Genomic DNA, 13,499 nt, shown 5'->3' with positions numbered 1-13,499 from the left:
TCCGGTCCCTGAAGCTAGATGACCAAAGAATAAATTTGCAGTTTTGCTTTTAGCCTTGCCTACTCGCTGGTTCTTTTGTGCCCACTCTGGTGGTCTTAGAAAAACAAATCATGAAGAAAGCACAATATTGAAATATATTATGTGCAAACATATAACACACATGAATTTGACTTTTGAATGTTGACACAATAATCCTAAAGAAAATAACAAAACTAAAGTGCAACACCAAATAAGACTGAAGGATGATCGAGTTTATGTCATTATATTTAATTCACCAGATTAATAGGTCAAAGTTGAAAACCATGCAGTCATCATGACGCATTCCAAAAAAGCGCTTGACTGAATTTAATACCCATTCCTGACAAATGTTCTTAAGAAAGGAATACATACATTTTTTCATTATTTTATAGATGAAAACCTGTTGTAACCTTCACAAAAGTGTTAGAAGAATACTTTTCTCATGATTTTTTTTTTTTTTTTTTTTTTTAGATGGACTCTTGCTCTGTCGCCAGGCTGGAGTGCAGTGGCGCGATCTCAGCTCACTGCAATCTCCACCTCCCGGGTTCAAGCGAATCTCCTGCCTCAGTCTCCCGAGTAGCTGGGATTACAGGTGCGTGCCACCATGACCAGCTAATTTTTGTATTTTTAGTAGAGACGGGGTTTCACCATGTTGGCCAGGATGGTCTCAATCTCCTGACCTCTTCATCCACCAACCTCGGCCTCCCAAAGTGCTGGGATTACAAGTGTGAGCCACCGCACCCGGCCTTTTTCATGATTTTATATATGAAAGCCTTTCGCATCCCCACAAAAGTGTTAGAAGAATTTTTTTCATAATTTTATATATGAAAATCCAATGTTGTATCCCCACAAAGTGTTAGAAGAATACATTTTTTCATGATTTTATATATGAAAACTTGTTGTATCTCCACAAAGTGTTAGTAGATGCATTTTTTCATGATTTATATATAAATAAGCCCTAATTTGACATATCTTAAAAAAAAAACCTTTTTTTTTTTTTTTACTATTCTTTTTATTATTCTGCTTCTTGTTTAATGAGCCACTTCTGTGGATAGTATAATACTTACAAAAATGTCAATGTTATTCAAAGAATGACAACAGATTTAATGTATTTTTTCTTATTATTATTCTAAAGTCAGTTGGTGTGAAGAATCTGACCTCAAAGACAATTCTTGATGATTCATTGGGGAGGACTAGAAACACCACCCTCTAACTTTATAACAAGTGATGGTCACTCAGCAAAGCGGCATGCTGGTTAATCCAGCTTTTGGCCCTTGAAGATTCACCAGACTAAGGATTAAGTGAAAAATATGTACCGCCTACTTCACTAAGGGCACTACCTTTCATATGTAAACAGTCCCCTATAGATCAATAAGAAAAGGACCCAACACCTGTATAAAAACAAAGGGCAATTCAAAGGTTTTCCAGAAATGGAACGCAGATGATTTTATGAAGATAGGCCATTTGATATCATTTTTCAACTAAGAGGTCGGCAATAATCAGAGAGTTTGTATGGCTCTTAGGAAACAGATCTGAGACATCATGAAGTCCCAGGCACTTGCGAAACTTCTATGGAGAATGGACTGACAGTATCCTTAAAAAATTAAACATTCACATCCGTGGTCGGCCCCCTCAAGGGTGGACAGGATGAGGCGTTTGTGATGTGTCAATACATCCTGGAGAATCTAGAAGGTCATCTCCACACCTGCACCACAGGTGGCATCCTATAGGTATTTGCTCAAGGAAGCAATGAAAGGGTAAGATAAATAACCAAGGGGTTCCCGCCACTATGTTCACCCGATTTCACACACTCCAAGTTACCACTAGTATCAAAATCAGAAGAAATAACTCCAATGCCAGAAAAAGCCAGCTGGCTGTGCCCATCAATATCCTGAGAATGATGGGATGTGAAAAGGTGTTGAATCCTCAACAGCAGGGAGACTGCTTGGATGACCCCCAACCAGAACTGAAATTGAAGGCAGAGTTTCTGAGCTTAGAAATGGGAAAGACCCAGCATTTATGACTGACTCCTTCATCCAACCTCTTCCCCCAAATCAGATGATTTTTGACACGGGTATGGTAACACCATACCTTTGCGTAGACAGATTCATGGGAAACCTAGCTTTTGTGACGTGCAGCAGTTTTTAACACCATCATCAGTGGCAAAATGAACATTCCCTTGAAATTGCCTTTCTCTGCATGACTATTTTAACAGCTTCACGTTAGCCTGCCTGTGCGACAGAGGACATACTGATGATATCCTCATTTTCCGGTGGAGGAAAGTTTATGAAGTCAATCCCATTCCAAATATCAGGACTTTAGATCTCTATGAGATTAGCACAGAATGCAAGTGGAGCCCTCTCCAAGCTTTCATAGAGACATGTATTTTGAAAGCCTTAATGGGGAAACAATTCTCAATGTGGAAAAGTTGTCAAGTATTGCAGAGAAGAGAACAGGCTTTTGGTTAATCCCAACTTGTTAGAAAGGGTATGAGGGTTTTCTCAGCCACAAGGCTATGTTACCCCCACATTAAACCCAGCTTTCACATTGAAGTAGTTCCACACTGTGTAAAGACTGGACAGACTGTTTGTAAATTTGTGATATTCAACCCATATGAAACTCAAGAGAACATGGGGAAGTATCTAGGTGCAGGTATCAGGATGCAGGGAGTACCTGGATGCAGGGAAGTATCTGGAAGCAGGGAGTATCTGGACTCAGAGGGTACCTGGATACAGGGGGTAGCTGGATACAGAGAATATCTGGATGCATGGAACATCTGGATGCAGGGAGTACCTGGATACGAGGGAATATCTGGATGGAGGAGAGTAACTGCATGGGAGGGAGTATCTGGATAGAAGGGAGTATCCAGATGGAGGAAAGTATCTGGAAGGGGGTGTGTGGAAGGAAAAGCATACATGGATATAAGAGAGTAACTGGATGGAAGAAAGTATCTAGATGAAAGGGAGTATCTGGATGGAGGAGAGTATCTAGAAGGAAGGGAGTATGTATGTGGTACAGGAGAGTAACGGAATGGGAGTACCTGGATGGGAGTATCTGGATGCAGGGGGCATCTGGATGCAGGGAATACCTGGATACAAGGGAGTATCTGGATGAAGGAGAGTATCTGGAAGAGTTTGTGGATAGAGGAGAGTAACTGGATGGGAGTATTTGGATGAAGGAGAGTATCTAGATGGAAGGGAGTAATTGGATGAAAGGGAGTATCTGGATGGAAGACAGTATTTGGATGAAAGGGAACATCTGGATGCAGGGAGTATCCAGATATAGGGAGTATCTCAATGGAGGAGAGTACCTGGATGTAAGGAGTATCTGGATGCAGTAAGTACCTAGATTCATAGAGTATCTGGATTCAGGGGAATAACTGGACACAGGGAGTATGTGAACTCAGTGGGGGTACCAAAATGCAGGGAGTATCTGGATGCAGGAAGCACCTGGCTATAAACCAAAATCTGGATGGAGGAGAGTATCCAGATGTATGGAGTATCTGGATTCAGACGAGTATCTGAATATACAGGAGTATCTGGAAGCAGGGAGCATCTGGACTCGAGGGGGTATCTAGCTGCAGGGAGAGTATCTGGAAACAGGGACTATCTAGATGGAGGAGAGTATCTGGATGTAGGGAATAGCTGGATTCAGACGAGTATCTGAATATACAGGAGTATTTGGAAGCAGGGAGTATCTGGACTCGGGGCAGGGTACCTAGCTGCAGGGAGAGTATCTGGAAACAAAGTATCTGGATAGAGAAGAGTATCTGGCTGGGAGGATCTGGGTGCAGAAGAGTACCCGTCCCAATGTGGCAGGACACGGGAAAGGAAAAGAGCCCAACAAGGACATTTTGGAAAGAAAGAGCTAGCACTTAGGCTGAAAATTTGCCTTAAAGCCCCAGAAAAAGAACTTGGAACCCATCCTGTAAATTACCACAGCCTTCTTTAACATCCACCCACGGCAAAACATTTAAGTAAAAAAAGACATTTTGGAAAGAAAGAGCTAGCACTTGGTTTCTAATTTCTTTTTATTAGTCTGCCATGAGAAAGAAATATCCCTACAAATGAAAGAAATATTGAAGAAACAAATTGAAGGGCTTACCTTATTTTAATTAAAAAAAAAAAGTCAGGGCTACCAGGGAAGTTTCAGACGTGCTCAATGGACACGTGATTTGTAAACAGCCGAGATTCTGGGGGACGGGGGGTGCCTCGGTGGGGATGACATTTGAGTTACGGGGACTTCATAATGGCCAGCCTTTCACATCCCATGGGAAACCCCTCTCCCCCGGGCCTTGGAGAATGGGGGTCCAAGTGCCTATCCCCCTTTGGATGTTTCATCGTTAGTAAACATCATCCGCCCAGCAACAAGCAAAGCACATCGCAAGATTACAACAAAGAATCCGCCGTGAACAGAAGGCCTCCGACTCTGCTCTCACGCAAATGTCCTTCGGGGAGGAGCCTCAGGCAGCTGTTCTAACCCTGCCGCCAACGCCTGGGCTGTTTCTGCCAACATTCTTCTATTTCTCTAAAAGAGTACGCTGAACTGTGAGAGACAGAGAGAAGAGAAAGTCATTCCCAGTTCCCTGAGCACTCACGTGGACACAGTTCCTAAAACTTTCAGGAGCTGGTGGTTTTATTTCTGCATAAGAAAAATGGGCCCAAAACTCATCACGAAAAAGCAAAACCCTAACTCTCAATCAATTCAATCAATTTCATTGAATGATGCCATTCATACAAAAAAAAAAAAAAGGATACTGCAGAAAAAGCAGAAGGAAAACGGCAGAAGGCAATTTCCACTAACGACGTCACCAAGACAGTAACAAATGCCTATAACTTACCAAATGGAAGAATAAATCTTCTAAATGAGAGTGTGCAGTTTTTATTGATTTGCAATTATGCCAGGCTGAGATTTTCTGGTCCGTTCATTTAAGTTTTGGAAACTTTATTCTGCATGTCAGTCTTAAAATTATTTTGGAGGGAGAAGCTGGGATTTGGAAGAAGGAATTAAGAACAATGGTATTTTTCTTCCAAACAGGTTGGTAGAAAACACTGGAAAGCCAAGCCCTTCAAGTAACGAGGGCCCCACACATATATACCAATGTACTGGCTAACGAAGCCAGACAACTTCATTAGTGGGCAGCAGAGGAAATCTTCCTTTTCTCTTCAAGATATAGCTTGTTCTAAACATCTTTCCCTGACTCGAAAGAGCAGTCAACAAGACACTAACTTTCTTTTATTATTATTATTATTTTTGAGACAGAGTTTTGCTCTTGTTGCCCAGGCTGGAGTGCAATGGCGCAATCTTGGCTCACCACAACCTCTGCCTCCCAGGTTCAAGCGATTCTCCTGCCTCAGGCTTCCAAGTAGCTGGAATTACAGGCATGTGCCACCACACGTGACTAATTTTGTATTTTTTGTTATTGTTGTTAAGTAGAGACGGGGTTTCTCCATATTGGTCAGGCTGGTCTCGAACTCCCAACCTCAGGTGATCCGCCCGCCTCAGCCTCCCAAAGTGTTGGGATTACAGGCATAAGCCACCGCGTCTGGCGAGACACTTTCTTGAAGTCTCTATCTTTAAAACTGAATGCCAGGCACGGTGGCTCACGCCTGTAACCCCAGCACTTTGGGAGGCCAAGGTGGGCAGATCACTTGAGGTCAGGAGTTCGAGACCAGCCTGGAAAACATGGCAAAGGCCTGGTCTCTATTGAAAATAGAAAGAAAATTAGTGGGGCATGACAGTAGGTGCCTGTGGTTCTAGCTACTCAGGAGGCTGAGGAAGGAGACTCACTTCAACCCGGGAGGCGGGCACTGCAGTGAACAGAGGTCGCACCACTGCACTCTGGCGACAGAGAGAGACTCCATCTCAAAAAGAAAAAAAATTAAAATACTTTAAATCATCTCACTAAAAATACATCTCAATTTGACAGCTCCTATTAAAAATAAACGTTGCATCTCTCAGGCAAATGAGAAGGTTCCAATTATGTACAAATGAAAGACAAAACACACGCACATATATACACACAGAAATGTCTTTCTTGCCATTTTCAAAAGTGCTTCTAATGGCAAAATGCCTTTTACCCTGAGAGGCTTCTCACGAATTAAACAGTCTCTTCTTAACCACATTTTCCATCTGGTTGAGAGAAGTTGTAGAAAGTGATAGCAGGCTGGGCGCGGTCGTTCACGCCTGGAATCCCAGCACTTTGGGAAGCTGAGGTGGGAGGGCTGCTTGAGGTCAGGATGGGCAAACTAGTGAGACCCTGTCTCCACAAAATAAAAAAACAAATCAGTCGGGCATGGTGGTGCACACCTGTGGTTCCAGACAATCAGGAGGCTGAGGTGGGAGGATCCCTTGAGCCCAGGAGGTCAGGGCTGCAGTAAGCTATGATCGTGTCGCTGCACTCCAGCTTGGGCGACAAAGTGAGACCCTATCTCTAACAACAAAAATAAAGGTTGACAGCAAAACTTGACAAGCTATATTTCAGGAGATACATTTCAGGAGGACTTTTAATTCCCAGTGCACGCCAGCCAGCTGTGGACTTCCCGATGACGCAACAATCGTGTGCCACTTGGACCTTTCTTTTTTTGAAACAGTCTCACTGTGTCATCCAGGCTGGAGTGCAGTGGCACGATCTCGGCTCACTGCAACCTCTACCTCTGGGGTTCAAGTGATTCTTCTGCCTTAGCCTCCCAAGTAGGTGGGATTACGGGCGCCCACCACCACACCTAGCTAATTTTGTATTTTTAGTAGAAACGGGGTTTCACCATGTTGACCAGGCTGGTCTCGAACTCCTGGGAAAACTTCCTTAATATTTTGTTAAACAGAGACTCAGGCACACATAGGTCTTCCCTGAAGGCCCAGGCCCTAGGAAGTTTATACATTCATTGTCTCTTGAAAGTATCCCTCAAAAGCAACGAGACATAAAGGAAGACATTCAAAGCCATGCAACCAAATTTGAGAATGTGAGCAGGACAGCAAGATGGGAGAGCATGGAGAAGATAACATGGGAACACTGGCCACGTGTGCGAACCGCTGTTCCCCGTCCTTCTTACCAGCTGGCTCTGCGTTGGCGTTCCGGTGGCTCTCCATGTCCACCTCCCCTTGTTCTGCTGAAAACAAGAAGAAAACACACAGAGAGGCTCAGTGCAACAGAGAACCCTCTCCTCAAAATACACACAAAATACTTGGGCTTTCCTGAGGTTGACACTCCTATTGCTTGGATGAGAGCACTCAGTTCTGAACCCCAAGACCCACTGGGAATATGGAGTCTAACACTCAACTAAGTGAAGACTTTGCCAGTATTTTTTCTTTTTCTTTTTTTATGAGACGGAGTCTCGTTCTGTCACCCAGGTTGGAGCGCAGTGGTGCGATCTCCGCTCACTGCAAGCTCCGCCTCCCGGGTTCACACTATTCTCCTGCCTCAGCCTCCCAACTAGCTGGGACTAGAGGCACCCGCCACCACACCCGGCTAATTTTTTGTATTTTTAGTAGAGATGGGGTTTCACCGTGTTAGCCAGGATGGTCTCCATCTCCTGACCTTGTGATCCATCCGCCTCGGCCTCCCAAAGTGCTGGGATTACAAGTATGAGCCATGGCGCCCAGCTGCCAGTATTTTTTCATGCATGGCACAGGCAGAGATAAACTTCAACAGGGTAATCCAAGCAGCTTTATTTTCCTCTATTTTAAGGGTTGCTTTCTTCTCCCTAAACACTGAGGAACACCCACATGGAGGCCCTTTCTATACATATATTAAAAAAAAGCACATGCATCTATGAAAATAAGATTCTTAATAACTGCCCCCAAACTCATCAAACAAATGCAGACGGCTGGGCGCAGTGGCTCACGCCTGTAATCCCAGCACTTTGGGAAGCTGAGGCAGGTGGATCACTTGAGGTCAGGAGCTCGAGACCAGCCTGGCCAACATGGTGAAACCCCGTCTCTACTAAAAGATACAAAATTTAGCTGGGTGTGGTGGCGTGCACCTGTACTCCCAGCTACTCGGGAGGCTTAGGCAGGAGGATCGTTTGAACCCAGGAGGTGGAGGTTGCAGTGAGCTGAGATTGCACTACTGCACTCCAGCCTGGGTGACAGGGTGAGACTGTCTCAAAATAAAAATAAATAAATAAAAATAAATGCAGAGGCTGGGCACAGTGGCTCACACCTGTAATCCCAGCACTTTGGTAGGCCCAGGTGGGCAGATCACAAGGTCAAGAGATCAAAACCATCCTGGCCAACATGGTGAAACCCTGTCTCTATTAAAAATACAAAAATTAGCTCGGCGTGGTGGCGTGCACCTGTAGTCCCAGCTATTCGGGAGGCTGAGGCAGGAGAATCACTTGAACCCAAGAGGCAGAGGCTGCAGTGAGCCAAGATCATGGCACTGCACTCCAGCGTGGGTGACAGAGCGAGACTGTCCCAAAATAAAAATTAAAATAAATAAAAATAAATGCAGAGAATCTCAGCAGATTAGCATCTTTTCAGTACCTGGGGAAAGGGGACTTTCTTCCTTTATCCACCCTGCACTGATCATCCTTCTCAGGTTGAACTGGCTCTCCTACCCCGCCTTCTACCTCCCCCAGAATGCAGAGTGAGATGAGTGAGGACTCAGACCACTAAGAGCTGCCCCAGCCATCAAAGGACAAGAGAGCCGAGGGGTCTTGTGTACCCAGTGTTCTTCCTCCTCCAGCATTTTTTCCCAGTCTTGTTTCTATTCCCAAATTTCTTTTTTTTAAAATTATTATTAATATTTTTTTGAGACAGAGTTTCGCTGTCGCCCAGGCTGGAGTGCAGTGGCGCGATCTCAGCTCATTGCAACCTCTGCCTCCTGGGTTCAAGCGATTCTCCTGCCTCAGCCTCCAGAGTAGCTGGGATTACAGGCATGCACCACCATGCCCAGCTAATTTTTTTTATTTTTAATAGAGATGGGGTTTCACCGTGTTAGCCAGGATGGTCTCAATCTCCTGACCTCGTGATCCGCCAGCCTCAGTCTCCCAAAGTGCTGGGACTACAGGCCTAAGCCATGGTGCCCGGCCCTCTATTCCCAAATTTCTATTAAAAAATGTTTCAAGCATGCCACAATGCAAACAGGGTCATCTCCCCAAATGTTGTCGGTGTCGCTTCTTTTCCGACGCACAGCATAAGCCAACAGAATTGGAAACGCGTAAGAGATGCACAGATCTATAGGTATTTATTTCTTTCCAGTGTTGGTGTGAAGGAACACCCACGTTTTCAACACAAAGGGAAGCGGCAGAAGCAGCTCATCGAATCTGTGGCCATGCGTTTCCCACTCACAAAGACCGTACTATTTGTAAAACGGCCCCATCTGTGGTTCGAATGCCTTCATAAAGGGACACGTTTGTATGGTGCAGCAGTGTAACTTTTTTTTTTTTTGAGATAGAGTCTCGCTGTGCCACTCAGGCTGGAATGTAGTGGCGTGATCTCAGCTCACTGCAACCTCCGCCTCCAGGGTTCACACCATTCTCCTGCCTCAGCCTCCCGAGTAGCTGGAACTACAGGCGCCGCCACCACACCCGGCTAATTTTTTGTATTTTTAGTAGAGACGGGGTTTCACCGTGTTTGCCAGGATGGTCTCAATCTCCTGACCTTGTGATCTGCCCGCCTCGGCCTCCCAAAGTGCTGGGATTACAGGTGTGAACCACCGTGCCGAGCCAGCAGCGTAACTTTTAATGACAGCAGAGGCAGCCTCGCCAGTTTATACTACACGAACTCATGGTTTCAGCCGTTCTTCCCTAACCACTAAATGACTCCCACATAAAGAGGCCAAAGTTCTATGATTTAAGAAAAAGAAAGAGAGGAAAAACCCCCAAAGAGGAGAACATTTGAAACGATCTGAAAATGTTCAGCACAAATGTCATTTGTTCTGCTGGTGGCAAGTTGTCAACACGGGTGCATTTTGCAGCCAACTGTCCTGGCTAGAAATTGAAAACGTGCATTCATTTCAGAGGACAAATAATTTCTCCTTCCCCCCTCACTGGTTAAAAAGCATAAAAGATATTCTTTTTATTCCTGTAATTTTATAAAACACTACATAAAAGCTGGCAAGTTTTAAAGAGGGAAAAAGTCAATTGAAAAGAATAAAGTCTCACAAGGGCAAAGTTCATCTGGGGCAACAGTTCCAATATCACGGACCTCTCAGGAGAACTGGTCTCATGAGATGCTCCGTACACCCCCATCCACGTACTCTTCCTGTCAAAACTTAGACCAAGCACGCCACATCTGACAAGTCAACTTCAAACAATTCATGGTGCTTTTCTTTCAGGTTAGAAATCATTTTTAGCTATTAGAACCATTAAGCAAAGTAATATGCCTTTAATGGGTCCCTATGCTTTGTGAATATATATTTATACACACACACACCATGCACTTGGGACCAATCCTGAGACCATATACCTGAGGATCGCTGTCTAGCAGTGGCTAATCTTTAAGTGGTGTTAGGACAGACACTTTGGGAAACACACAGGACATTTTGGACTCAGTCCTGTGGTCACTGGGGGGCAGCTTTCATTGCATCAGACTTGAGACACCTTGGGACACATCCTTCAAAGAGTGGGGGGCTGTAAAGGTGACCTCTGTGAGGTGACCAGACCCATATGGGTCAGGGTTTTGTGCCCTCACACCGTACAGTGCCCCAACACAGGAGGATCAAACCATCTGTGCTCAGCTAGAGCTACGGCTAAACCATAAGGGAGGCTGTGCCTCATTTCCACAAGAGGGCAAATAAGAAAAAAGCAAAAGGAATATGAAAAAAGAGGAAAATAAGAAAAAAAAAAAAGAAATCAGAAAAGTCAAAGAAATAAGAGGAAAAGAATGAAGAAAAATGGAGAATAAAAGTAAAAAAAGAAAAATAAGTAAAGCAAGTAAGATAAAAAAAGAAAATGCAAAAAGGAAAACAAATAAGAAAAAGAAATAAGAGAAAAAGAAAAAGAAATAAGAAACAAGAAACAAAAAAAGTAAAAGGAATAAGAAAAAAGAAAAAGGGCCAGGCACAGTGGCTCATGCCTGTAAATCCCAGCACTTTGGGAGGCTGAGGCAGGCAGATAACCTGAGGTCAGAAGTTCGAGACCAGCTTGGCCAACATGGAGAAACCCTGTCTCTACTAAAAATACAAAAATTAGCTGGGTGTAGTGGTGTGTGCCTATAGTCCCAGCTACTCAGGAGGCTGAGGCAGGAGAATTGCTTGAACCCAGGAGGTGGAGGTTGCAGTGAGCCAAGATTGCACCACTGCACTGCAGCCTGGGCAACAGAGTGAGACTTCATCTCAAAAAAGAAATAAAAGAAAAATGAAAAAAGAAGAAAAGTAAAAAAAGAAAAAGAAATAACATATAACAAAGAAGAAAAGTAAAATAAATAGAAGGAAAAGAAGAAAGAAAAAATGGAAAGAAAGAAAGAAAGAAATAAGAGAAGTAAAAGAAAGAAAAAGAATCGATTACGCTGAAGAACAAGTCGGTGGACTTCAGAAACGGAAGGAAAATCCAGGTACAATGTGTGTTTCAGGCATATGGGAGAATCTGAAGACGACGCCCGGAGAGGCTCTGTGCTCAGACATGTGAATAGGGACCTGACCACCCAGCAATTCCCAACAGGCCTTAGAGTGTGAAGATCAGGAGATGTTTGGGTGATTCCTCAACATATGAATTTTGTTTTTCTAGGAACCAAGATGTGCACCTGTTTGGAACACTGATCACAGAAAGAGTTAAGAACCGCTTCATAGGAAGTGCAGTGAGAAATGCAAGTCAAGGGCTGAAAAGGTTGAAGATTTAAAAATCCATGCATGACCTGGAAAGTCAAATCCTTAGGACGTGAGTGAGCGTAACTAGGATACTGCAGGGAAGAGGGTGGCCACCCTGGGTCCCAGTTTGTTCCCTTGGCAGGGATGGACTTGGGGACAAAACTCATTAAAACATGGAAGTCACTGCCCTGTTACATTTACGTTTAAAAGAACATATTTGTATTTCTCTTCATTTGCTGAAGCTCTTGTGCAGAAATATGATTTGCTATAATGAGCTTCTGTGCATCAAGAAAGGCAAAAGCATATGGAATTGAAGGCAGAGAATCTGTCATGTGAGTGAGAATCCCACCGTGGTGGGAATTTGCCAGCGGGGCGAGGGGAGTGGCAGATGGAAGGGTTTGCTTTAAGGCTGCATCTTAGCAGATAAAACGATTACGGTCAGGATGCTCCGCAGGCCTGGGCTGGGTTCTCTGCTCACCCCTAGGTCTTCAGCTCATCTGAAATGGAAGGTTGAAAGAGACAAAAAAATAATAATAAAAAAAAGTAAACTGGTGCTAGGTCTGCTTTTGCTGTGCGCTGGGGCCCCCAGCAGCAGGGAGGTGATAGAAAGAGCTGCTCTGAGCAAGGAGGTAACGGGAAAAGAGGCTCAAAGTGTGAGAGTGGGAAGCAGAAACCAAAATGAAGGAGTGGAGGAAGGGAGAGACAGAGGAAGGCAGGGAGGGAGGCAGGGAACAGGGAGGGCAGGAGGGAGGGAGGAAGGGAAGGAAGGAAGAAAGGAGAGGGGAAGGAAGGAAAGAAGGGAGAGAGGAGGAAAGAGGCATGTAAGAAAAGGAGAGATGGATGAAGAGAGGAAGAATAGAGAGAAGAAAAAAGGAAGGAAGGAAAGGAGGAAGGGATGGAGGGAGAAAAAAGGAAGGATGGAGGGAGAAAAAGGAAAGAAGGAGGGAGGGATGGAAGGAAAGAAAGAAGGGAGAGAGAAAAAAGAGGTACATAAGAAGAAAAGCGAAGGAAGAAAGGAAGAGATAGAGAAAAGGAAGAGAGAAAAAGGAAAAAAGGAGGAAAAGAAGGAGGGAAGGAAGGGAGGGAGGGAGGAAGAAAGAGGGAGAGTTCAAAAAAGAATGAAAAGAAAGAGGGAGAATTGAGGGCAAAGGAAGAAAGAGAAAAGCAGGGAAGGAAGAGAGAAAAGGAGGGAGGGGGAAAGAAAGGAGGAGGGAAGGAACAAAGGCAGAGAAGAAGAGAAAGAAGGAGGCAGGGAGAGCCAATAGCCTATCTTGTCAAAGCCTCAAGAAAGCCACTGTGAGCCCAGGACCCTGGTAATCACAGCGTTAGGACCAGCCACCACACCCAAAGGACGGCATCCTTAACATCCCGTGCCAACCACGGAAGCTGGGCTCTGTGGGAAGCGGTCAGGCTCCGTGCGGTTAGTGGTCTGAGCCAGGTCCTCCGTGAAGCCAACACACCCAGATGCAAAGTCACAGACGCCGAGTGCATGAGAGAAGCAGCTTAAACAGGCCCCTTCATATCATGTGGACAAAAACCAGGAGAAACCCAAGCGCCACAAACTCAAATCTGTAGGAAGGGAGGAAGGGAGGCTGGTGCAAAAGTAATTGTGGTTTTTGCCATTAAAAGTAATGGCAACATAGCAAGACTGTGTCTCTACAAAAAAAAAATGTTAGCTGAGTGTGGTGGCTCTCAGCTAATCTTTTACCTTTTTTTTTTTTTTGTAGAGACA

The 13,499-nt window shown here is 44.6% G+C and overlaps 1 protein-coding gene across 1 annotated transcript in view; it reads right to left on the bottom strand.

Annotated features, from left to right (window-relative positions):
- Positions 1-4,030: 4,030 nt before the first annotated feature.
- LOC116418600 (CD99 antigen-like) overlaps positions 4,031-13,499 on the bottom strand; it is a 27,786-nt gene continuing 18,317 nt past the window's right edge. Inside the window, exons 9-10 of the mRNA XM_031935002.1 lie at positions 7,071-7,124; positions 4,031-4,563 (exon numbers count right to left, since the gene is read on the bottom strand). Of these exons, the coding sequence (XP_031790862.1) occupies positions 4,538-4,563; positions 7,071-7,124 (80 nt within the window). The 3' untranslated portion in view covers positions 4,031-4,537. The remainder of the gene's footprint in view (positions 4,564-7,070; positions 7,125-13,499) is intronic.

This window comes from Piliocolobus tephrosceles, chromosome Y (assembly GCF_002776525.5).
Source record: "Piliocolobus tephrosceles isolate RC106 chromosome Y, ASM277652v3, whole genome shotgun sequence".
Classification (NCBI taxonomy): Eukaryota; Metazoa; Chordata; class Mammalia; order Primates; family Cercopithecidae; genus Piliocolobus; species Piliocolobus tephrosceles.
Note: the sequence above shows the minus strand (reverse complement) of the source record. Positions and strands in the feature narration are given on the sequence as shown.